Below are 26,822 nucleotides of genomic sequence, written 5' to 3'. Positions count from 1 at the left end.
TATATACACTGTCAGCTAGCACATTTGCTTATTTCCGATCTGAGGAAGAAGGGCAACCTTCGAAAGCTAATCAAGAAATGTATTAAGTTATGTCCAATAAAAAAGGTATCATCTTATTTTCTTTTCAAAAAGGCAGTAATCTCCTTTTTAAAGGTTAATGCCAGTTGCTGGTTCCACTGTGGATAAGGTGAGCTCATCCTTTCAGACTTAGATCTCCCCTCCCCAGAATGTTGCTCAGTTTTTAACAAACCTAAATCCCTTCTCTCTGTACCATTGTCTCATACACTTCGGAGCTCTGCCTGTCTGTGTGTGGAATAGGAGAATCCTATGTTGAAGATTCCGGATTTCAGCTTCTATCTAAAAGACTAAGGGCCCTTTCAACTAAGCTGCATTAGGTGCTAATAGGCAGCTGTCGCAGCAAAAATGGCCTAAGGCAGGATGCACTAAAGTGTTCTGAGTTACTTTTGTCATCTGTATGCACTAAGTGCACAGTATGTATTGTTTTTTGGTTTTTTTAGAAGGATTATCCGATGGAGAATGAGTGTGGAAATGGATGTGCTAATCAGCTAGTGTGCTGATATTACCGCCGCCCTAACTGGTTAGCATATCCATAATGCAGGAGCCTTAGCACCGCCTAAGTAGGAGGAGGTAAGTGCTCCCATGTTAATTTTTTTAAATGGCCACCTACTAATGCTATTATTAGCATATAGCCAAAAATGCAACAAATGGAAAAAAAAAAGCCCTGTTTGATGGCTGTACTAGAAATGGGCTTAGCCCAGGAGAGAGGACCACATAAGGACATGTTAAGCCCATTTATTTATTTTATTTTTGTTACATTTGTACCCCGCACTTTTCCCACTCATGGCAGGCTCAATGCAGCTTACATGGGGCAATGGAGGGTTAAGTGACTTGCCCAGAGTCACAAGGAGCTGCCTGTGCCTGAGGTGGGAATCGAACTCAGTTCTTCAGTTCCCCAGGACCAAAGTCCACCACCTTAACCACTAGGCCACTCCTCCACTAGTGCAGCTTAGTAAAACAGAATAGAGACTGGGTTGAGGAAGGGGGGAAATGCTAAGATACATGAAGCATAGATAATGAGGAAGGATATGGTGGGGAGGGAAATCTGCGATGAAGTGAAGTTGGGATTATTGCAGAGTAAGTAAAAATAAGGGTAGGTGTGAGATATAGAATGAGCTGAATGGAGAATTAAAGGAGAAGGGGGAAAGACGGAAACAGGAGGGAAGGAAGAGCAAGATAAAAGGTGGGAAAAAAGACAGGAAGGTATCAAAGGCTGAAATGGGATTCTGGAGTGCTGAGAAAGAAGATGGAGAAATAATGAAGGAATGAGATGGAAGGGGAGAAGAATGAAGCTTCTTTTCCTTTGGTGCCTACATGTTTTAAGACAGCTGGCTCCTCCCAACATTGTCTAGAATCCTATTTAGGTGACATGTGAGGTCTGCCATCTTCATACTAGGCAGGTAAGTTGCCAAGCAATCCTAACACCTACCAGCTGCCCAGTTACATGCCTAATGATTGATTTGCTAATTATAACAACTGTCTTAACCCTTCCCTCTTGAGCACAGGCCCCTGGAGGCACATCTTGGGGGAGGGGGGAGTAAAAATGAATTATCTTCTAAAACCACATAAAAGAAATTCAGGGAGGATCATGTGTTTTGGACTTATGTGGTGGTCATAAAACTTACAAGTTAAGTATATTGTTTTGAAAGAATGTGCAGTAGAGCTTATTACATTTTTTGATTTATGAAATATTATAAACAATGCAAAATTATGTCTATGAAAGACACTGAACCCCGATTGGCTATGAAGCTTTTTTCCTCTTTGTGTTTTGTACAAATATTTTATAAAATATCTTTGGAAGTTTAGTAATAATTGCTGAGCATTCGGTGTATGATATTAGTTGTGTTTTGAGAATCATGTTTTTCTCATTTTAGAATCAAAATTGCTAAAATATCTGATAGTTCTTGTGTTTCAAAATGACTGCACACCCGGACGTCGGCAACCTTGATGGCAGCCTGAACCCACGGCTCCGGACCTCTCCCGTTAAAATAGCTAGCTAAGCGACACAGATAGAGTAACAAAAAGCGACTGAAAGCTAAACAACCCTCTGCAACTCACTTGAGCTAAGATGTCGCAAAATCAAAAACATCGGATCTCAAAATTGGCGCGAGGAGCAGCCAAAGGGTAAGCAAGATGGCCGGGCGCCATGCCTCTCCGCAACACGAGGACGTTTCAGACTCTGAATCGGTGCGATCTGAAGATGAAACAGGCAGCGTTCGAGAATCGCAGTTTGCTAAGATACTTAAAGATCTCCAAAAAGACTTGGCTCACATGAAATCAGAAATTGTAGAAAGCATAGACAATTTGAGGGGCGAGATTAAAGATGTTGGGGCCCGGCTGGAAGAGCTTAAGGGCCGAGTTGATGAACAGGATGAACTGTTGGTGCAAGTGAAACAGCGGGAAGATGGATTTGCCACCCAATTAGAAGAACTCCAATATAAGATGGATGATATTGAAAATCGGGGGCGACGGAACAATTTACGCTTCCGGGGAATTCCGGAGGTGGGCGAGCAAGAAGATATACCGAAAATAATAAAAGAACTGTGTGCACAACTAATGGAGGGAACCCCAGAAGCAGCACTTCCTGAAATCGAGAGGGCCCATAGGGCTCTGGGAAAACAGATGGCTAACAGGCCACGAGATATTGTTGTTCGCTTCTGGAAATATGCTGAGAAGGAAAATGTGCTTGCCCTATCCAGGCAGAAGAAGGATTTACAGTTTCATGAAAACTCAGTTGCTATCTACCAGGATCTTTCAGCTTATACCTTACAACAAAGGCGAAACATGAGACCCATTTTGGAAGTCCTGGGAAGACATAATATTAAATATCGATGGGCGTTCCCGTTTTCTCTGTGCTTCACCATAGCGGGTCAAACCCATAAGGTCCGCACTGTGGCAGCTGCTCGACAACTTTTGCAAGTGGCAAGTTTGATGGACATGGAGGCAGAGTCCGCCACTACAACAACCACCGCAGCGACATGGGACAAATTACATCAGTGGCAACAGGTCTTTAATAAAGCAAAGAAACCTCAGCTGAATACATCTAAACTGGCCACAAGACTCCTGCAGAGACTGATTGAACACATATAACGGGTAGTTACCTGCAAGTACATCAGTTTACACATATGGGAGACAAAAGGGAGGGATGAATATGTTGTCTGTATGAAACAAGAGGGGAGAGGGGTGCGGGGGGGGGGGTTGTGGGTTGTAGATGGGTCTGTCGATCTGACTGGGAGTGCGAGGAAGGAAGGATATTTGTGTTTTGATCTCTTCTTGTTTCTCTTTGTCAATAGGGAGATACGGGGAGGGGTGGAGGGGGAATGGGAGGGGGGTTAGGGGAGTACATTACTCAGGGGCAGCGAACAGGCGCAGGGCCTGGAACCGGTTGGTACAAACCTAATGTCACATAACTTACACATTGTAACCCTTAATGTAAAAGGCCTCAATGCCCCAAGAAAGCGACAATTAGTGTGGCAGGAACTTAATAGATTGAAATCGCATGTTATAATGCTGCAAGAAACACATCTGAAAAGGGCCCGTGAATACCTGTTCCGGCATCCCCACTATTCAAAAAATTTTTTGCATCAGATACCTCGAATAAGAAACAAAGAGGGGTGGCCCTGCTCTTTCATAATAACCTCCCTCTACAGGTTCACCAGGTGAAAAGAGAACCAAAGGGGTGGTATGTTTTGATTAGAGGTACCATAGAAAATAGAGAGGTCACATTAGGATCTACATTCTTTATTCCAGTTACTTAAGCGAAAATTGATGGAAATGATAGGAAGCCCTGTGATTCTAGGAGGCGATTTCAATGCCACCTTGCAACCAGACTTGGATTGTTCTGATAGGGTGATTGCTAAGCACTTTGCCACTTTTGTGGCGGAGGTAGGGCTCTTTGATTCCTGGAGAGATCGCCATCCGTGGGAACGTGACTATTCTTTTTACTCCCAAGCCCATCAGACGTACTCCCGAATAGACTACATCCTTACAGATAAAACGCTAGGAAGTCAGATTGGAGACGCTCAGATTGGAAATATCATCCTATCTGATCACGCTCCTTGTATGCTGCAGTGGGAAAGCCACCTGACAGAGAAAAGGTGGGGGACCTGGACTTTCAATAAAATGCTTATTACGGCAAGAAGATATTTGTAGCGAATATGTTAAGGTACTTGAGGAATACCTGTCATTTAATTTGAATTCAGGCCCGCCAGTGGCGGTGGTCTGGGAGGCGCTTAAGGCAGTATCCCATGGCCATTTCATGGTGGTGGCAAGACAACTTAAACGGAAAAGAGCTAGAGAACTGTTGAGAAGTCAGATTAGGGAATTGGAGCTAAAACATGAAAATACAGGCTCTCTTAAACACTACCGAACCTTGCATTAAACAAATGATTGCAACCGGCAACAATATACTCCTCCTACAATTCGACATGTCAAGTGCCTTCGACATGGTTGACCACGAAATCCTATTACACATACTCGAAAATTTTGGCATCGGAGGAAATGTCCTAAACTGGTTCAAGGGATTCCTACCCCAGCGGTCATATCAAGTCACATCAAAGTCAATCACGTCTGCTGCATGGACACCTGAATGTGGAGTACCACAAGGATCACCCCTCTCACCAACCATCTTCAACCTAATGATGATCCCCTTGGCAAAACTCCTATCAAATCACAACCTCAACCCATATATATACGCCGATGATGTAACAATATACATCCCTTTCAAAGAAGACATTAAAGAGATCCTCAATGAAATTAACCAAAGTCTACACATCATGAACACCTGGGCAGATGCATTTCGCTTGAAACTAAATGCAGAAAAAACTCAATGCCTGATACTCACTTCCCAGTACAACACGAATGAATTCACCGCTATAAACACACCAAAACTAAACCTTCCAATCTCAGAAATGTTAAAAATCCTTGGAGTCACTATCGACCGCCACCTAACACTCGAAAACCATGCAAACAACACAACCAAAAAGATGTTCTACTGCATGTGGAAATTGAAAAGAATAAGACCATTCTTCCCCAGATCCGTCTTTCGCAGCCTAGTGCAATCCCTCGTACTCAGCCATCTGGACTACTGCAACTCACTATACGCAGGTTGCAAAGAGCAAATACTGAGGAAACTCCAAACAGCCCAGAACACAGCAGCCAGACTCATCTTCGGAAAACCAAAATATGAAAGTGCAAAACCCTTACGAGAGAAGCTACACTGGCTCCCACTTAAGGAACGCATTGCTTTTAAGGCATGCACATTAGTCCACAAAATCATTCACGGTGAGGCCCCAGCTTACATGTCTAATCTAATAGATCTACCACCCAGAAATGCTAAAAGATCATCCCGAACTTTCCTCAACCTCCACTTCCCTAATTGCAAAGGCTTGAAATACAAGGCGCTGCATGCGTCAACCTTTTCTTACATGAGCACACAATTCTGGAACTCACTGCCGCGCAACCTGAAAACGACCTATGAACAAGCCACATTCCGCAAACTACTGAAGACCCATCTTTTTGAGAAAACTTACGGAAAGAACCAAAATACATAAAGCCCACACCCACGGTTCAACAATGCTTCAATATAGCCACTCTGAATTCTCATCCCCTGTACTCTCACCACACTCATACCTCTACTCACAGAAAATGTATGCCTTTATGCTTTCTTGTTGTATGTACTGCCCTTTTAGTTTTCCGTTGTTCCCCCAATGTTTAACTGCTCCTTTCCATTGTTATATTCCTAAATGATACTCTGAGTTTGTCTCGCCTAACTCCTCACAATGTAATCCATAACCGAGTAGTAACAAACTGTATTTCTATCACTCACAACTTATTGTAAGCCACACTGAGCCCGCAAAAAGGTGGGAAAATGTGGGATACAAATGCAATAAAATAATGAGGGTACAATTGGATGCTCTACTAAGTCAGGAGTTAGACTTCCATAATGAAAAGCTAAAGCTTCATAATTATACTGAGAAGAATAAGATTAGCAGACAGCTAGCGCTTAAACTGCGAAAGCTTCAGGTACAGCGTACTATTTTTCATATTAAGGGACAGCAAGGAGAGAGTCTGCGACAGTCGCAAGAGATTAGAAACCGATTCACCCAATATTATGCTGCACTGTATTCTAAGGATGGCTTGATACAGGAAGAGGACGTTCAGTCATATTTAGAGGAACTGCACTTGCCAAGTATTGCTCCAGAACAAAGGGAAATGCTTGAAGCTCCTATACAGGCAAAGGAAGTGCTCAATGCCATTAAAACCCTAAAAACTGGCAAATCACCTGGGCTAGATGGTTACACAAGTGAATTTTATAAAACATTTGCTCCTTATCTGGCACCTTTGTTAGCGGAAGTATTAAATTCTGTACGGGCAGGGGAAAGTATGCCAGAAACTATGCGAGAGGCATGGATTGCTGTGATCCCTAAGCCCAAAAAAGATGTGACCGAATGTTCTTCCTACCGGCCAATTTCGATACTAAATGTTGATGTGCGTATATTGGCAAAAGTATTGGCCACCAGGTTGACTACAGTCCTACCATCTATCATTCATCCTGATCAGGTAGGATTCATTGCACATAGACAAGCTTCCGATAACATTAGGCGAACACTAGATGTTATGTATGTCGCAAAGCAAAGAAATTTATCCTACTACCTGTTAAGTATCGATGCTGAAAAAGCATTCGATAGGGTGCATTGGCCCTTTCTATATCAAACAGTGCACCAGTTTGGATTTGGCTCTAAATTTATGGGCTGGATAGAGGAATTCTACACTAGACCTAGAGCATGTATAAAGATCAATGGACAGGCCTCCCCTTTTTTGATTTACAAAGAGGAACACGCCAGGAGTGTCCATTATCGCCCCTCTTATTTGCTATGGTGATGGAACCCCTGGCGTGGACCATTAGAAACGACCCGGGAATTACCGGGGTGAAGGTACAGGACTGAGAGTCCAAAGTAGCACTATTTGCAGACAACGTCTTATTAATAATCACATCTCCTCTAGACTCTCTTCCAAGGTTACTTCAGACTCTGGAAGCCTTTGGTAGGGTCTCCGGTTTTAAAATTACACCAAGACGGAAGCATTAACACACAAGGTATGGAGGCACAAATCTATCAGAAGTGCCAGCAGTTGTTCCCCTTGAGGTGGGTAGCTGAAGGCATCCGATACCTGGGAGTTTTCCTCACTAGTGATCTGAAGCGCCTAAGTGAGGTGAATTATACTCCCTTATTGACTGAACTTAAGGCAGATCTAGATTGATGGGAACTCTTAGCTTGTCTTGGTTTGACAGGATTGCCACGGTGAAAATGAATATTTTGCCACGTCTATTATATCTCTTTCAATCCATACCACTACCAATAGGAGATCATTTGCTTCAGTCCATGCAAAATTGGTTGACAAAATTTATTTGGAAAAGGAGTAAGCCGAGAATTCACCCCAATGTGGCATATATGGCCCGTAAATCTAAGGGGGGATTGGGAGTCCCTTACCTGGAGCTCTATCATAGGGCAGCCCAGGTTAAAGCGGCGATAGAATGGTTTCAGGAGGCTTCTCACAAGCTATGGGTGCGGGTAGAACAGTACTTACTTCGCAGCCCTTTAAAGCTTGGACACGTGCTATGGCTAGCACCCAAACATAGGCAGCTGGGAGTGGAAGTGAGTCCTGTTATTCGCTTCACATTCTTGTGTTGCGATAGAATGGAACGTAGAAGTATATAATTCTAGGCTGTCTCCTATAGCATACAATCTGACTTTCCCACTGGGGTGCATACCCTCAACTTTTACTAGGTGGGCATAGAAAGGTCTTGATCTTTGGGGACAATTGCTAAGTGGAGAGAGATTAGTCACATTCCCAGAATTGGCTGAAACATATAATCTCCTTCAGAGGGATCAATACGCATACACACAATTAATACATTTTTTACAATCCCCAGGGCTAAGAACTAATCTGTTTGGGGAAGTCACTTTTCTAGAAGAATTATGTGTAAGAGACCAGGGAACTAGAGGTCTAATTACTTTGTTATATGGATATTTGAGAGATCAACTCCCGCAGAGCTCAAGGCATCGGGTCCAGTGGGAAAAGGAAGTGTGAGTAAAATATACAGAGGAGGACTGGCAGAGATTTGAAAGAGGCTCGGTTCGGATCTCTTCAGCGGTAAATGTTCAGGAAAATGTTACGAAAATACTATATCGTTGGTATCTGACCCCAGTACGACTACACCATATGTTCAGTACAGTGTCCCAGATGTGCTGGAGACATTGTGGTCAAATAGGCACCATGGGCCATATATGGTGGGGATGCAGAAAGGTAAGAGAATTCTGGAGGGCTATCCAGGGGAGGGTGCAACATTGGGTAGGACCCCGCAGTGGGACCGTGATATACCGTGGGACCCCGCAGTGTACCTGTTTCACAAAAATATTCTGGGACTTAAAGAAGAGGGCAGGACCCTAGCGAAACATTGTTTCTGTGCGGGCAGACTGACAATTGCGCGAGCTTGGAAACAATAGTCCTTCAATGATTAAGTGGAAAACTGCTTGGAAATATTGCAGAAAAGGAGAAGTTATTAGCAAAGGAATGCAAACAATTGGCAAAATTGGGAAGAATTTGGGCTCCTCTGGGTATGGGATTATAGAAGGGGTTACTGTTACTACTTGACTGCTGAATAAATGTGATACTGTCTCTTGCTGGGTAATGTACCGGGTGGGAAGAGGGGGATACTAACTATGAGTAGATTTGGATTGATAAGTTGTATTTTGTTGGGGAGAAAAAAAACTTTTGAAAAAATGTGAAGTCCAGACATATGATGTGATTAGCAGTGGACTCTGTATGTTAAATGCTGTTCTGTTCGACATGTACAGATTGACAACTCTCTAATGACATTGTTGTAGTTTCTAATTGCTGTACAGGGATCTTTCACTTTCCAATAAAGACTTCTTGTAAATAAATAAATTAAAAAAAATGACTGCACGCCCCTAATGTCCTGCTAACTGCCTTCATTAACAACTCCCCAGCTGCAGAGCAGGAGATGGTCCCATCCACTGCTGAAAGAAGGTTGTAAGCATAGAGAAATGAACATGCACATACCGAGGCTGCAGCTCACCCTTCAAGAATTTCCTGCTACATGTAAGCATGTGTCCCCAAAGCTGAAGGATTACATCTGTGGCACTGGGCCATCCAGGCAATTTAGCTAGTGTAATTTTGTTCACTTTCACTTGGGACTGATGCCTCTTTGATGACTGGTAGAACTGACTGGGAGTGGGCTGGTATGGGGAACCAGGAGAGACTCAACTATCATTGCATTAACCTCTTCCAGTGGGTGGTTTTGGTAAACACTGTCCTCTGCTGCAGAGTGCCTAAACCAGTTGGTGACTTAGCGCAAATTGTGGGCCCTTCAAGTACAGATAGAATAGATAAAAATTACGATTTTACTGAAAAGAGAAAAACAATCGCAACACAATATCAATATTCTTTCTAAATGAATAAGAAGTTGAGCATACTAAGATACACACACCTTGGCTTTAGATTAAGTGCAGCTGGGAGCTTTAAACTGGTTATAAAAATATTGCAAGAGGATTCAAGATGGCCGCGCCCTTGAGACGCTAGCAGGCTACACTCTAGCTCCCTGAAGGGAAAATTATTCAAACATGCCGAAAAGACGGGGCCGTCCTGCCTCCAAAGCCCCGCAACGGCAAGTTTTTACCTCTCAAGATATTCGAACGCTTCTTCAGGCAGCGTCTACTCCAACTATTTCGGCGATTCAAATGTCAGAAGGCAGCCCGCTGAGTAGCGCCGGTGCGAGTGGAGGCCCGGAAGCTTCTCCTGGGCTTGAGCTGATGCTCAGCCCCGACTCGAGGGAACCGCCCCCGCAACCTGCAGGGTATAGCACACCAACCGAGGCGTCTCTGGACTTGCTTTCCCGAAGTGGTGTAAGTCTACAGGGCCGGGAGGAAATAGATCCGGTTGGATGTGAACTGAGGTCTCGGACACAAACACCTATTCTATCGAAGGTGGAAGAAGCTGCTAGCTTGATACTGGAGAAAACTTCGGATAAAGAGGTACTACCCACACAATTTTCTTTTGAAATTAAAAAACCAGCGGAAGTAACGCTAGATTCGTTGTGGACCTTGATAGTTGGCCTAGGAAAATCTCTTGTCCCGCAAGTAAATAAATTGAATTAGGATTTTTTGGCTCTTGAGCAAAAAACTAAAATTCTGGATACTAAAGTTGAAAAATTAGAGCAAACGGATAACGATAGGATCTTGGAAGTTAAAAAACTTCAAACTCAACAAGAGACTATGGTTAAAGACTTGATTTTCCTGCGAAAAAAAACGGAATTACTGGAAAATTCAGTTAGAAGTAACAATCTTCGTTTATTAAATTTTCCAAGACAGTTGTCTAAATCCCCAAGGGAAATGTTAAAGAAGTATTTAATGGAAATACTTGAAGTAAAAGAAGAGATGATTCCACCTTTCTCTCGGATATACTACCTTCCAATATTAAATCAAGAAAACCAGAAACAAGATCTTAATATTTCAGCTATACTTGAGTCTTCAGAAAATGACCCTGTCATTCCAACAACATTGATAGTGATGGTAGCATTACCACCAGATAAGGCATGGTTAATGAAAATGTATTTTAGAAATAAGGACAAAGTGTTCTTAGGCCAAAAAATTCAGATATTTCCTGATGTCTCTCGTGAGACACAAAAAAAGCGAAGACAATTTCTTTTGATGAAGCCAGCAGTGTTACAGCTGGGAGCAATTTTCTTTCTTAGATTTCCTTGTAAATGTGTGGTAAAATACCAATCCCTTAAATATGTATTTTTTGAACCAACTCAGCTAACAGCCTTTTTAGTGTCTAGACAAAATAAGGAAAATTGAAAATGTCATCTTCCCTTTGATATAGATAATTATGACACCGAATAGTGTAGCCTGTAAATTTCTCAAGTGAATGTTCCTAGAAAAGTATCCCTGTTAGAATAATTCCACTTTTCTTTTTCATTTTGAATCCCATATTGTGGACTTGAGTGGGGATTTCAATTTAAAATATTTTTTTCTTTTCCTTTTATTGTTAATTATTTCCTAAAATTGTATATGACACGAAATGTACCACTTTTCAAACAAGTTGAATACTTGATTTTATGTATAAAATTGTTATAAATAAAAAAATTAAAAAAAAATATTGCAAGAAACAACAAAAACTAAGAAACCTCTGGACAAATGCAGCCACCAAGGAAAACTACAAGTGCAATTATTTGATAGTATCACCCACTAATCTTTGTGTTATGAGAGAGATCTGGGGTAGGGGAGGTCTAGAATTTAACCCCAAATTACTCAGACTTGGACAGAATTCCAATAGCAATCCTGCACCTCCAATTCTGGCAATAGCTACTCCATACCCAATAAATTATGGAATGATCTGCCCCCCACTCTTAGAAATGATATGCCTCTTCAGTCATTTAAGGTGCTTTTGAAAACTTTCCTTTTTTCCTTCACCTTTCCTTCTGTTTAATTGTTCCATATCTCCTCTGTTCCCTCCCCTCACCCCCTCCCCCCCCCAATTTTTTTTCCTCCACCAGTTCAGAATGGAAGAATTTTGTTTTTATTGTTGTAAAGCACTTAGTTGCCTGTACAGAATCAATTTGCGGTATATAAAATGCCTGGAAATAAAATAACAGCTGTTCAGATTTTAGTATCATCTGAACAGTGGCACAAACTTCATCCACTACCAAGCTCTCTGAAGTAAGACAAAACCCTAGGAAAAATACACTCACATTCATTGCAACCTTGGCCATAGTAAATGAACATTAACACCCAAAATCTAAGCAACCACTTCCCTGCATATGAAAAACAGGCAATCCAAATTGCAACCTGCCCTAGAACATCAGTGCGTCTTCTATTTGGGAGATACCAATTGAAAAACAAAAGCTAGCAACAGAAACCTGCACAGAACAGGACCTCAGTCACACATGCAAAACAGAGAAAAAGCCTCACCAACACAGAATAAGTGACCGCAGAAAAGACATAGAAAACGCATACACAACCTGAACTGGAAATTGAGTAGCCAGCTCTGCCTGAAGTATAGTGCTGGACATTTAGAAACACAAATGCACTTCCTCATGCACTGTGTAAAATATAAAAATAGTAGAGATGCACAATTTCACAAAGCTGACAGTGAAAAACAAACAGATTTCCCACAAAAGAATGAGCAGAAAAAAACTCTCTAATACCAGGCAATCAGGAGAAACAGCAGCTATAGCAGTAAAGCATCTATTAAGCCACCAGACATGAAATTTAAGCTGATTAGGGCTAATACGGATCAGAACCTGGAAATTGTCCTTGTTGCACTCTTTGTACCCTGTAACTTATTTTATTGTTCTTACTACTGTTTTGTAAATTATCACCTTTTGTTTACTTGTACCTTAAATCACTAACAAGTCAGTATTTAAAGGGTCCTACATTTATTTATTTATTTATTGCATTTGTATCCCACGTTTTCCCACCTTTTTGCAGGCTCAATGTGGCTTACAATGTATCGTATTTGGTGGTAATGGATTAGAACATAGTCACTTATTGTTTGAGTGACATGGTAGAAGTTTAAAACAAGCAGAGATTATAAAAATAATTACATATTGTTACATAGAGATTTTGAGTAACATAGTAGAAGTTTAGAACAAACAGATATTATAAAAATAGGTCTGTGTAAAGGTAAAGGAGGTGCATGCATTTATATTTGTTGTTCTGTGTGGTATGCCTTATTAAAAAGATGGGTCTTCAGTGATATTCGGAAGTTTGTTAGTTCGTAGATCTTTCTCAGGTTGTGCGGCAGTGCGTTCCATAGCGTGGCACTCAGGTAGGTAAAGTTTGCTGCGTGCGTAAGTTTGTATTTTAGACCTCTGCAGCTTGGGAGATGAAGATTAAGGAATGTGCGGGCTGATCTTTTGGCATTCCTAGTCGGTAAGTCTATCAGGTCTGACATATAGGCTGGGGCATCTCCATGGATGATTTTATGAACTAGAGTACAAATCTTGAACGTGATGCGTTCTTTGAGTGGGAGCCAGTGCAACTTTTCTTGTAGTGGTTTAGCACTTTCATATTTTGCTTTTCCGAATATAAGTCTGGCTGCGGTGTTCTGGGCTGTCTGAAGTTTCTTGATTGTCTACTCTTTACATCCAGCGTAGAGTGCATTACAGTAGTCTAGGTGACTGAGCACCATTGATTGTACCAGGTTACGGAAGATTGTCATTGGGAAGAAATGTTTTACTCTTTTTAATTTCCACATTGAGTGGAACATCTTTTTGGTTGTGTTTTTCGTATGACTCTCAAGTGTAAGATGATGATCGATAGTCACTCCAAGAATTTTTAGGATGTCCGAGATAGGGAGTGTCAAATTTGGTGTGTTTATGGTGGTGAATTTGCTCGTATTGTGTTGAGAGGTGAGTATTAAGCATTGGGTTTTTTCTGCATTAAGTTTCAGCTTGAATGCATCCGCCCATGAATGCATGATATAAAGACTCTGGTTAATGTAGCTGGAGATTTCCTGTAAATCTTGTTTGAATGGGATGTAGATCATTACGTCGTCTGCGTATATGTATGGGTTGAGGTGTTGGTTAGATAGTAGTTTAGCCAAGGGTATCATCATTAAGTTGAATAGAGTCGGCGAGAGGGGGGATCCCTGTGGAACTCCGCATTCAGGTGTCCATGTGGCAGATGTAGTCGAGTTATCACTTGGTAAGATCTTGTGGTTAGGAATCCCTTGAACCAGTTAAGAATGTTGCCTCCGATTCCGAAGTATTCAAGGAGATGTAGTAGAATACTGTGATCTACCATATCGAAAGCGCTGGACATGTCAAATTGTAGAAGTAGTATGTTTTTGCCAGTTGCGATCAGTTGTCTAAATTTGGACATGAGAGTGACTAGTACTGTTTCAGTACTGTGGTTAGAACGAAATCCTGATTGGGAATCACGGAGTATTGAGAACTTATTTAAATAGTCAGTGAGTTGTTTGGTTACCATTCCCTCCGTTAGTTTGGTTATTAGGGGAATAGATGCCACTGGTCTGTAGTTAGTTCACTAGCATTTTTCTTTGAGTCTTTGGGTATGGGGGAAACAGTGCAGACTAAAGACATTTAGTAGCTGCTGTTAGAACATATAAGTTCTTTATCTGTGATTTTATAGTGGCATTCTCTAGCTGGAAACAGTGCAGACTAAAGACATTTTTCCTAGCAATACTTATAGCACTGATATTTAGCTGCTGTCTGTATAGCTAATTGATTTAATTTAGGACAGAAAAAAAAGCTGCCCTAACTTTAAACCACTGAGCTCAATTATATGGTGGCTGAATATTGCTGATATACATGTAACTGCTGGTTGTCTGTGGTGACAATTCTCTAAATTGGCACCCAGATTTAGGTGCCCCAATGCCATGTGCTTAGCATCAGTTCTAAAGCAGTGTTTGCGCACCAAGATTCCATTCTAGGATACAGCATATATCGACATTGGTGCACCTAAAATTAGGCACCAACAGCTATGCTAAGTCAATGGCAGTCATAACTGTTGGTGCCTAACAGGCTTATTTTCGAAAGAGAAGGACACCCATCTTCAGACATAAATCGGGAGATGGGCATCCTTCTCCCGAGGTCGCCCAAATCGGCATAATCGAAAGCCGATGTTTTGCATCCTCAACTGCTTTCCGTCGCGGGGACGACCAAAGTTCACGGGGGCGTGTCGGCAATGTACCAAAGGCGGGACGGGCCGTGGTTAAGAGATGGGCGTCCTCGGCCGATAATGGAAAAAAGAAGGGCGTACCTCACGAGCATTTGGTTGACTTTACTTGGTCCCTTTTTTTTCACGACCAAGCCTCGAAAGGTGCCCGAACTGACCAGATGACCACCGGAGGGAATCAGGGATGACCTCCCCTTACTCCCCCAGTGGTCACCAACCCCCTCCCACCCTAAAAAATAAATTTAAAAAAAGTTTTTAGTGGATGCAGTGCACTTCAGGCAGGCGGATCCAGGCCCATCCCCCCCCCCCCCCCCCCCCCCACCTATTACACTTGTGGTGGTAAATGTGAGCCCTCCAAAAATCCACCCGAAACCCACTGTACCCACATGTAGGTGCCCCCCTTCATCCCTTAGGGCTATGGTAGTGGTGTACAGTTGTGGGGAGTGAGTTTTAGGGGGGGGGTTGGGGGGCTCAGCACCCAAGGTAAGGGAGCTATGCACCTGGGAGCTTTTTTCTGAAGTTCACTGCAGTGCCCCCCAGGATGCCCGGTTGGTGTCCTGGCATGTGAGGAGGACCAGTGCACTACGAATGCTGGCTTGGATTTGGTCGTTTTTGATATGGGCGCCCTCCGTTTCCATTATGGCCGAAAACCATGGACGACCATCTCAACATTTAGGTCGACCATCTCTAAGGTCCCGGCTCCGTTCCTTCTATCTCGCTGCTCCCTATGCCTGGAATAGACTCCCTGAGCCAGTACGTCAGGCTCAGTCTCTGGCTGTCTTCAAGTCTAGGCTTAAAGCCCACCTCTTTGCTACTGCTTTCGACTCCTAACCATGACTCTCTTACTCAACACCCTCACTTATCACCCCTACCACTGCAATTTCCCCACCCCTAGCTGTCTGTTCGTCTGTCCAATTTAGATTGTAAGCTCTGTTGAGCAGGGACTGTCTTTTCATGTTAATTTGTACAGCGCTGCGTAAGTCTAGTAGCGCTATAGAAATGTTTAATAGTAGTAGTAGTAGTAATACGGTCGGGGATGCTCAAATCTCAACATTTAGGTCAACCTTAGAGATGGACGCCCTTAGAGATGGTCGTCCCCATTCAATTATGCCCCTCTGTGTGTGCCTGTAATTTATAGTATTCTATAAATTACATGTGTACCTCAGAGACATGCCCAGCTTTCCTACATGTGTGCCCCCTCACACTTAAGTGCTGGGCAATTGTGGCACACATGTGATAAAATAGTACCTAGAACCTAACACATAAATGTCAGTTTGTTGTGCCATCACGCACATAAGGGCTATTATTCTAGAACTTATGCACCCAATTAGCGCCAATCGTTAGGTGCCAGTTTATAGAATTGCTTTCTAATGTACATTCAGTTCTGTGTATATATACTGTATAGACCTCCAGCAGCTATATGGATTGCAATGTTGAATGTACATGTTTTTTTATAAAACCACAGCCAGTGTTTAAAATAATACTTAGTTAATATTGACATGTGATACGCGCAAGCGAGCCTTCTCCGGAGTAGCCCCCACACTCTGGAATGCACTGCCTGCAAGGCTCTGCTTAACACAAGACTCTCTCTACTTCAGGAAGCAGGTGAAAACTTGGCTCTTCAACCAGGCCTTTAATGGAAGAAGTAACTAACTTGTTAGTCTCACTCACACACACACAAGGAGTGACTTGGGCTGCACATACTGCAGCCGGACATGTTTATCCACTCCTACCCTAGCTGAGATAATATTTAACCATCTCTCTGATCTCATGTGCAACTTTCTTTAAATCAATCGCCTTTCTAACTCTTCCTACTTTCTTACCTATTTATATGTTACTTCTTTGCTTTACCCATCACTAAAATTATAATGCTCTATTATGTATTGTGTTGACATTGTAAGTAGTATACCATGCCATACTTTGTATTGTTTTTGAATATTTTTACTGCTGTAATTGTCTATTGCTCATGTTTGATCTATTCTTACTGTACACCGCCTTGAGTGAATTCCTTCAATAAGGCGGTAAATAAATATATTACTTTGGCAATATGTGTAAAATTGTCTTACCAATAAATTATGTCTGATCTGAAGGGGTAAGGGGAATCTCAACTAATTAGCTCAATGTGATCTCAGACCAGTGTGTCACAGCAAAAAATCCTGTTGGTGCTGGGGGTAAGAGAAAAACTAACATCTGCTGCTTGTAAAGGCCCCTAGGGTTTCTGCCTTCTCCCATCCTCCACCCTTTCCAGGTGTCACCAGTATCCTGTTGGCTGTAACCTGCGGCAAAAAGACTTACCTTGATCTGGGTATTGTTGGTGCCTGATTGATTCTTACCTATGGGAGAAAAGAGAATTATTCTGATGCCTACAATGGATAACTTTGCAGGCACAAGCACACACACACACACACACACACAAACACCATAATCAGCATGGGTGCTTTGTGCACCTGCCGTGTGTAAAGCAGTATACAAATATGCAAATAAATAAAATCCAGTTCTAGTTTTACTCCTTTATATGCCTGGAGGTGTAGTGTCCCAGGGTGTGATGCAAAATGCTAGTGTGTCTGAACATACACAGTTAGGATTAAATTCTATAAATGGTGCTGAAATGAAAACCACGCTAAGCATTATTCTATAAGAGGCGCTGAACATTTTGCGCAGTTTATAGAATAATGCTTACTGTCATTATTGGTGCCTAAATTTAGATGCAAGAATTTGCACCAAATCACGCATTTGGTGAGGATTGCCCTTATTCTATAACAGCGTGCATAAATTATACGAATGCCCCTGATCTGCGTGCGACCCACTGCCATACCCGCTTTTTGGAACTGTGTGTCTAAAAATGCATGTACAAATTTTAATGCCAATTAGTGCCAATAATTGATCGCTAGCACTCAATTATTGGTGCTAATTGGCTTGTTCAAGTAAACTGCATGTATAAATTGGGCATTTGTCCAAATCTGTGCACACAGTTTTTAAGCGTCATTTATAAAATTTGGGGGTTAGTACAAACAGGCCTATAATTCCCACATGTGTTGCCGGTCCAGAGCTTGTAACAAGCTTAAAATAGGTCTTTGAGCATGAGACGTACTCCACCTCGCAAGCACGAGTGCCTTCTCGCCCGCAACAAGAGCACGGGACTATTTGTTCTCTTTTTTTCCCGCGGTGAGGAGAGGACACGTTCATTTACATTCCTCACAGCTGGTTCTGCCTTCGGTCTTTTTGTACTTTCCTTTTTGTTTCTTATACCTCTCTTGGGGGGGTTTATCTTTGATTTTCTTCCTTCAATGTATTATTTTTAGATTATTATTTTGCCTCTTTAAGTTTTCTTGATTTTACTGCACTTGCTAGGCTGCATTTAGGCCTGAGCTACGGTCGAGTTTTTCCCTCTTCCTTTTCCTGGTGCTTCCCCCTTTTTAGCACCATTCAGTCATTTGATTTGGCCACAGTTTTCCCTTTCATGTCATCCAAGGTTCCCAGAAGCTTCAAGCACTACACTCGATGCAACAGGACCATCTCTGGCAAAGACACCCATTCTTGGTGTCTGCAGTGTTTAGGGTCTGATCATACCCCTGCAAACTGTATTCTCTTTCTTCATATGGTCAGAGAGGCTCAGAGAAAAGATTTTTGGAGCCAGGTCCAAAACCTCGACATTGGTGTTGACATCAGTGTCACAGCATCGGGTGTTGCATTGGTATTGGATACACTGGTCCATTTGGTTAAGAGACCCTTGCATACTGGGAGTAACCATGTATCGAGTGGGTTTCCCACGTGCCTTGATGCCGGCCGCTATGCAGGCCTCCCAGGACCGATTGTCATCGTGCCCAACCCCAAGGTGACGAGAAGACTCATCATCCTCTTCAGCACCAGGGAGCATCGATGCCAAGCATCAGAAGAATCATCGGCATTTATCCCCCATCGACACTCAGCGTCGACTGCCACCCGTGTTGGCACATCCTCAACATCAGTGGAGGAAGCTTTGCCAGAATCAAGGCCGGAGCCGACACCTTGACGCCCCTCTTGGGGTCATGGTACCTCTTTGTCGAGGCAGGCTCAGTCTCAGCCCTCCCATGAGATCTTGGCTTACAGCTCATGGGACTCAGAAGAGGATTCATAGTACTTCTCAGTGGAGGAGTCCTATGGCATCCCATCTGAACCCTCCCCTCAACAGGAAAGGAGGAAATCTCCATCTGAGAGCCTTTCCTTCCCCTCTTTTGTGATGGAGATGGTGGCTGCCATCCCAGTTCCTTTGAAAGTGAAGGACAAGCCCAGGGCTAAGATGTTCAAGGTCCTGGACTATGACTCTCCTCCTAGAGAGGCTGTGTTGGTCCCACTTCATGAGATCGTCAAGTGAAGAACTGGGAGTCCCCCTCTGTTGGTCCCTCTCCTCCCCAAGAAGATTGACATGTACCGGATTTCAGTCTTCCCCTAAGCTTGATATAGGCCCCAGTTGCCTCATCATTCCTTGGTGGTGAAATCCGTGCTCAAAAGGGCCAGGAGTTCTAGGGATTATGCTTTGTTTCCCCCCTGGATTTTTTTGGGGCAGAATATGTATGGGCGACTCCATGCTCTGCTCTTGTATCCAGTCATACCAGCTCTACATGAGCCTGTACTTGTCCTTGGGGCGCTGTATATCTGATTTGGCAAACTCTCTCCTACTGGAGCAGGCTGAATCTGTTCGCCAGCTGGTCAAGCAGCAGAAGTCATGTAGTAATTTCTTGGCCAGGGGCACCTACAACACTTTTGATTTGGCCTCCAGGATTTCTGTCCAGAGTATAGCAATGCATAGACTCTCATGGCTGCGTGTCTCTGACTTGGACCCGGAGGTCCAGCAGAGATTTGCCACGTGGCGGGGGAGGGGATAATCTTTTTGGAGAAAAGGTGAAGAAGGTCGCTGACTTCATCAAGAAACACACTTAACACCATCAATTCTGTCTCCCGCTGGACACCTTCTGTACCTTTCTCATCTAGGAGGTTTTTTTTGCAAGTCAAAGAGGAGTAATTATTACTCGCAGAGACATAAGTACACCCCTTCTTCTCACCAGCCTCAGCAGGCTCAGCCCCAGTGCACTCATTCTCATCAACAGCGTGCGCCTAAGGCCCAGGCAGCTCCCCAGTCAAAGCAGGGAGTGAGCTTTTGACTGGCTCTAGCAGAGCATAGCCGCTGTAAAAGTGACCATCCCGGATGACTTGGTATTCACAGGGAGGCTGAAGTTTTACCGAGAAAGGTGGCCCCTTGTAATCTCCAACCAGTGGGTTCTTCAAATAGTCCATCTCGGTTATGCTCTGCTACAGAGATCACCAGATTGCCCCAAACGCACATCACTTCAGCTCTCAGCATAAGCAGGTACTTGCAGAGGAACTCCTTGCCCTTCTCAAGGCCCATGCGGTTGAACCCGTTCCACCAGGGGAAAAATGGAAGGGATTCTATTCCAGATACTTCCTTGTATAAAAGAAAACAGGGGGGGATGCGTCCCATCCTAGACTTAAGGGGCCTGAACAAATTCCTGGTCAAACAAAAGTTCAGGATAGTTTCCCTGGGCACCCTACTTCTCATGCTTCAGGAAAATGATTGGCTATTCTTTTTGGACTTTAAGGATGCTTATACTCATTTCTCGATATTTCCAGCTCACAGGAAGTATCTTCGATTTTGGCTGGGGACACGTCACTTCCAGTATCTTGTGTTGCCTTTTGGTCTTGCATCAGCTCCCAGGGTTTTCATCAAGTGTCTTGCAGTAGTCGCAGTGTTGCTGTGCAGACTGGGAGTGCATGTGTGCCCCTATCTTGATAACTGGCTGGTAAAGAGCACATCGCAGAACGGTGCTCAGGAGTCGATATGGAGGACTATTCGGGTGTTTGAGCTACTAGGGTTTCTTTTAAACTACCCCAAGTCCCATCTGCTCCCTGTCCAGTGATTGGAGTTCCTAGGAGCTCTGCTAGATACTCAGTCTGCTCCGGACTTTCTCCCTGTGGTGCAGACAGATGTTCTTGTTGCCCTTGCCACTCGAGTCTGAGCAGCTCTGCAGGTCAGAGCCCGGCAGATGTTGAGGTTGTTGGGCCACATGGCGTCTGTTCATGTGACACCCATAGCACGTCTTCACATGAGAACTGCCCAGCAGCCCCTAGCATCCCAGTGGTGTCAAGCCACTGGGAACCTAGAAGATGCCATCTGAGTTCTGCCAGAGCTGATTCAGTTCCTACTATGGTGGACAATTCAATCTGATTCTAAGACTCCCAAATTCCACAGCCCACGAAGGTGCTGATGATGGATGCATCCCATCTAGGGTGTGGAGCTCACTTAGATGGGTTTCACACTCAAGGTGCTTGGTCAGCCCAGGAAACAGATTTCCAAATCAACCTTCTGGAGCTCCAGGCGATCTGGAACGCTCTAAAGGCTTTCAGGGATCGGCTGAACAGCCAAATTGTACCCATTCAGACAATCAGGTTGCCATGTACTACACGAACAAGCAGGGAGGCACCGGATCACGCCCTCTGTGTCATGAGGCCGTCTGGATGTGGCATTGGGCACACCAGTATGGGATGCTCCTCAAGGCCACTTACCTAGTGGGGAAATTCAACAGCCTGGTTGACAGACTAAGCAGGGTCATATGACCACATGAGTGGTCCCTCAGTATAGGTGTTGCCTGAAAGATCTTCTGAGCATGGGGCACCCTCCTCGTTGGATCTCTTTGCTGCTCAGTCCAATCACAAAGTCCCTTAGTTCTGTTCCAAGCTGTTTAACAATTAGATTTAATTGGGACCAATGTGCGTAAAGTTAGAAGTCCTAAAAAGGGAGTGCGAAAATGGGAGGGTCATGGGTGGAACAGGGACATGGCTTTGAGTTGCATGCGTAATTACAGAATAATTGTGCTCCATGCGTACATTTAGGCATGGGCATTTGCACCAAGTTTTCATTGGTGCAAATGGCCAAGTAACTCTCTACTTAAGCATGTATTCTATAAACCACGCCAAACCATTTACACAGGTATTTCTCTCATTTTTGAGGCTCCATATATAGAATCTAGTCCATATAGTGGAAATCGCAAACGTATGCACACTTTTATTTTTTTCAATACGTGATGCAAGTGGAAGCCAATGTTCGGCACAAAGTAACAGAATAAAGTGATCAAAGGCAGTGGACCTGTGAAGAAGATGGACAGCAGTAGACTGAACTAACTGTAAACATTTTAAAGAGGATAATGGTAAGCTGGCATAAAGAGAATTGCAGTAATCAAGATGTGTGATATCAAGAAAAAGAAGAAGGGTGCGTACAGAAGAAAAAGAAAAGAGAGCGAATAGCCCAAATATGATAAAGTGCAAAGAAAGATACCCTTAGAACTGAATTTATCCTTAAAAGACAACTATGAAAAATAACTTCCAAGATTCTTAAAGAGTCAAGTTAAGATGGTACTGATCACCAATAGGATGAGAAGGAACTACTGATCAAGGATTAGGAAAATGGATTGCCTCACATTTCTTAATATTCAGAAATAAACAATGATTACATAACCGGCTGGAGACATTTTGAAGACATAAATTAGTGTAGTGGAGGAGTGGCCTAGTGGTTAGAGCACCAGGTCTTGCAATCCAGAGGTGGCCGGTTATAATCCCACTGCTGCTCCTTGTGATCTTGGACAAGTCACTTAACCCTCCATTGCCTCAGGTACAAACTTAGATTGTGAGCCCTGGGACAGAGAAATATCCCGAGTACCTGAATGTAACTCACCTTGAGCTACTACTGTGTGAGCAAAATCTAACTAAATAAAATAAATAAATTAAGCTGAGTCAGATTGGACTGTGTGGGAGGAATACAAAATAATATCAGTTCATCATTGGCATAACAGAAAGGGAGACAACCATTGGATTGGATTGGATTGGATAAGGGTGATTAGTAGAGCCAGAAAAACATTAAACAGGGGTGGTGCAAGGACTGAACCCTGAGGGACCCCAGAGATAACTGAAAAAGTATTGTAACATGATTGACAATGGGCAATTTGAAAAGAGTGACCTGATATATAACTGTGAAACCACTGCAGAACAGCACCTGAAATACCAACAGATTGAAGACATGAAAGAAGAAGGGTGTGGTCTATTAAATCAAAAGCGGGTGAATGATCCAGAACAATGTTGTCTGAATAGTGTCATAGAAGGAAACAAGCAAGGTCTCAGTACTGTGCTGCCTCCTAAAGCCAGCCTGAAATGGATGAAGAACAAGGACAGAATCTAAGAAACAGGTGAATTGAAAATGCATCACCTTTCCAAAACTTTGGAAAAGAATGGGAGATTTGAAATCGGTCTGTTTTTTGACAGATCAGTGCAATCGAGATTGGGCTTCTTTAAAAGTGGGGTAACGAAGGCATGCTTCCAAGCATTGGGAACTGTGCCTGATAAAAGACTAATCTGAATGAGAAGGAGAAGAAGAGGAAGAATATGCGAAGCAAGGTGCTTACAGAGATGGGCAGGCCAAGGGTCAGTAAGTGATCCAGAAGGGTTAGTAGAGGGAAAAACAAGCTTGAGTGAAATCAAATCAAAGTAGGGGTGTTGAAAGAAGACCAGGTGGCTGTGGAGAGAAAACTAGTAGACTCTCCTGCAGTTTGAGGTGCTACGGAGGAAGGAAGAGATGAAATAGGCAGAGAGAGCGAAGAGGTCGGTTGAAGGGAAGCACGCAAGGACTGAATCTTAGTTTGCCAGAAAGTTCCTAAAATCAGGGAGAAAACAGAAGGATCATAAGAAGGGGGTCAAAGAATGGGAAGGAACAACTGAGTTAATAATACGGAAAAGAGCCTGTAGTGTGCTGGATACTTCTGAACTACGACATGTAAAGTAATCCTTCGTAGTGGTACAAAGGAGGACATGATACTGACGATAATGAGAATGGAAAAGACACAAAGTAGAAGAAGAACAACGACGCGTCAGATAGCATGTGCATTGGTTTTACAAGAGCGCTGGAGGGGGGGCTACAGAGTCTTTAAGGTATCAGACCAATCCTGAGAGACTGGTAATAATACAGCTGTCTCTTCTGCATAAAAAAGTAAGGTATCTAAAATTGTTCCAGTAATCTACCTAATGGTTGTAGCAAAATGATAAAAGAGGGGGATAAGACCAAGCCTTGGGGTACCCACATCCAGGATTCCAGCTATCTGACAAGCTTGGAGAAAAGGCGACTGAGGGGAGAGATGATAGAGGTCTATAAAATAATGAGTGGAGTTGAAGAGGTAGATGTGAAGCGTCTGTTTACGCTTTCCAAAAATACTCAGACTAGGGGGCATGCAATGAAGCTACAATGTAGTAAACTTAAAATGAATTAGAGAAAAATATTCTTCACTCAACGTGTAATTAAACTCTGGAATTCGTTGCCAGAGAATGTGGTAAAGGCGGTTAGCTTAACAGAGTTTTAAAAAGGTTTGGATGGCTTCCTAAAGAAAAAGTCCATAGACCATTATTAAATGGACTTGGTGAAAATCCATTATTTCTGGAATAAGCAGTATAGAATGTTTTATACTTTTTTGGGATCTTGCCAGGTATTTGTGACCTGGATTGGCCACTGTTGGAAACTGGATGCTGGGCTTGATGGACTTTTGGTCTTTCCCAGTATGGGAATACTTATGTACTTATGTGTCTACCTTCTGTACTTTGTAACTTTGAAATGTTAAGAAACCTTTAAACCAAGTCTTGACTTTTCCACAGATGCCTAACTCATTCAATCTATTTATTAAAAAATTGTGATCAACAAAATCAAATGCAGAAGAAAGATCAAATTAGATGACTATCCAGCTTATAATTGAAAAAGAAAAACGCCTATATTGCGACCCAAATCGGGAGATGGACGTTTATCTCCCCAAAACGAATAAATCGGTATAATCGAAAGCCGATTTTGGACGTTTTCAACTGCACTGCGTCGCGGATGCGGACAAAGTTGATGGGGGCGTGTCAGAGGTGTGGCGAAGGCGGAACTGGGGCGTGGTTATCGGCCGAACAGAGATGGGCGCATTTCACCGATAATGGAAAAAAGTATGCGTTTTTAGCTAGAATTTAGGACACTTTTCCTGGACCCTGTTTTTTCACGAATAAGGCCCCAAAAAGTGCCCTAAATGACCAGATGACCACCGGAAGGAATCGGGGATGACCTCCCCTGACTCCCCCAGTGGTCACTAACCCCCTCCCACCACAAAAAATGATGTTTCACAGCTTTTTATTTTCACCCTCAAATGTCATACCCACCTCCCTGGCAGCAGTATGCAGGTCCCTGGAGCAGTTGTTAGGGGGCGCAATGGACTTCAGGCAGGTGGACCCAGGCCCATCCCCCCCCCTACCTGTTACAATTGTGCTGCTTAATGCTTAGTCGTCCAACCCCCCCAAACCCACTGTACCCACATGTAGGTGCCCCCCTTCACCCCTTAGGGCTATAGTAATGGTGTAGACTTGTGGGCAGTGGGTTTTGAGGGGGATTTGGGGGGCTCAACACACAAGGGAAGGGTGCTATGCACCTGGGAGCTCTTTTACCTTTTTTTTTGTTTTTGTAAAAGTGCCCCCTAGGGTGCCCGGTTGGTGTCCTGGCATGTGAGGGGTACCAGTGCACTATGAATCCTGGCCCCTCCCACGAACAAATGCCTTGGAGTTATTCGTTTTTGAGCTGGGCGCTTTCATGTTCCATTATCACTGAAAAACAAAAATGCCCAGCTCACAAATTGTCAAATAAAACATGGATGTCTATTTTTTTCGAAAATACGGTTCGGTCCGCCCCTTCACGGACCCGTTCTCGGAGATAAACGCCCCTGGAGATAGACGTTTTCGTTCAATTATGCCCCTCTATGGCATTTTGTCTCTGGCTCAATATCGCACCACCTTGTGCATTATAGCTTGTATCACACTTTCTGTACCATGATTTTTATGGAAACTGGACTGAAGTAGGAGTAAAATATCATGACCAATAAGATAGTTATCCAATAATTTAACAACATAGTCTTCCATCATTTTTGCAAATAGTGGAATTGAAGTGACCAGGCGATAATTACACTCTGTAGTGTTCCACAGGGGTCAGTTCTGTCTCCACTTTTGTTTAATATCTTTCTTAACCCTCTGGCTACCTTGATACAGGACTTTAACATAAAAGTTTTAATTTATGCTGATGATATTCTGCTCATTTTTCCAACTTCTCTGGTTCAGTCCATTACAGACCTGTCTCTTTGCTCTATCAAATTGGCTGAGCAACCACAAGTTAGTTTTCAATCTGTCCAAAATAGTTGCATGCTGGATCACTGGCCCTCTTCCTCGGCCAACCTTTTCAATCTACCTATTCCTGCAGTCGACTTGTTCTGTTACCAGGAGTGTTTATTGACTCTAAATTCTCCTTTGTAAAACAGGTTTCCCAAGTCCTTAAGCTGGGTTTCCTGTCCCATCATAGACTGCTCTTTCTCTAGGTTTCTCGATTTTTATCTTCTTCATGCTTTTGTAACCTTAAGATTGGAGTACTGTAACACCATCACCTTCCAGCAATTATATTGTTTGCATACTCTCCAGAATGCAGCAGCAGCTCAATTTTGACAGATTCAGAGATTTAACTCGGTTTCTTCCATACTAGTCAAGTTGCATTGGCTTCCTGTTAACTTTCAGGTTTGGTTCAAGATCCTTTGTTTGGCACATAAGGCCTTACACCTGGGACTACCTTCATATTTTTCTTGTGTTATAAATACCATATACTCCAAATCATTTTCTTCACTCTTTGAATGCCCACCGATTGGCCTTCCCTCTCCAAAACTGGCCCACTATGAATCTACATGTCATTTAGAGCATCAGGTGAAGGATCAGCCTGATACATGAAGACTTATTTTGATACTGCTGGGCAGACTTGTACGGTCTGTGCCCTGAAAAAGGCAGGTACAAATCAAGGTAAGGTATACACATTTGAGTTTATCTTGTTGGGCAGACTGGATGGACCATGCAGGTCTTTTTCTGCTGTCATCTACTATGTTACTATGTTACTATGATCTATTAGGGTGTGATGCTTTATCTGGATTGCGT

The 26,822-nt window shown here is 43.1% G+C and overlaps 1 protein-coding gene across 1 annotated transcript in view; it reads right to left on the bottom strand.

The window, feature by feature from the left end:
* Positions 1–26,822, bottom strand: part of KLC3 (kinesin light chain 3) — a 231,664-nt gene that overhangs the window by 55,303 nt on the left and 149,539 nt on the right. The window contains 1 exon segment of the mRNA XM_030217437.1: positions 17,097–17,134. Coding sequence (XP_030073297.1) covers positions 17,097–17,134 — 38 coding nt within the window.

The sequence above is a fragment of the Microcaecilia unicolor genome, chromosome 11 (assembly GCF_901765095.1).
Source record: "Microcaecilia unicolor chromosome 11, aMicUni1.1, whole genome shotgun sequence".
In the NCBI taxonomy this organism is placed as follows: domain Eukaryota; kingdom Metazoa; phylum Chordata; class Amphibia; order Gymnophiona; family Siphonopidae; genus Microcaecilia; species Microcaecilia unicolor.
This window is presented reverse-complemented; position numbering and strand designations above follow the sequence as displayed.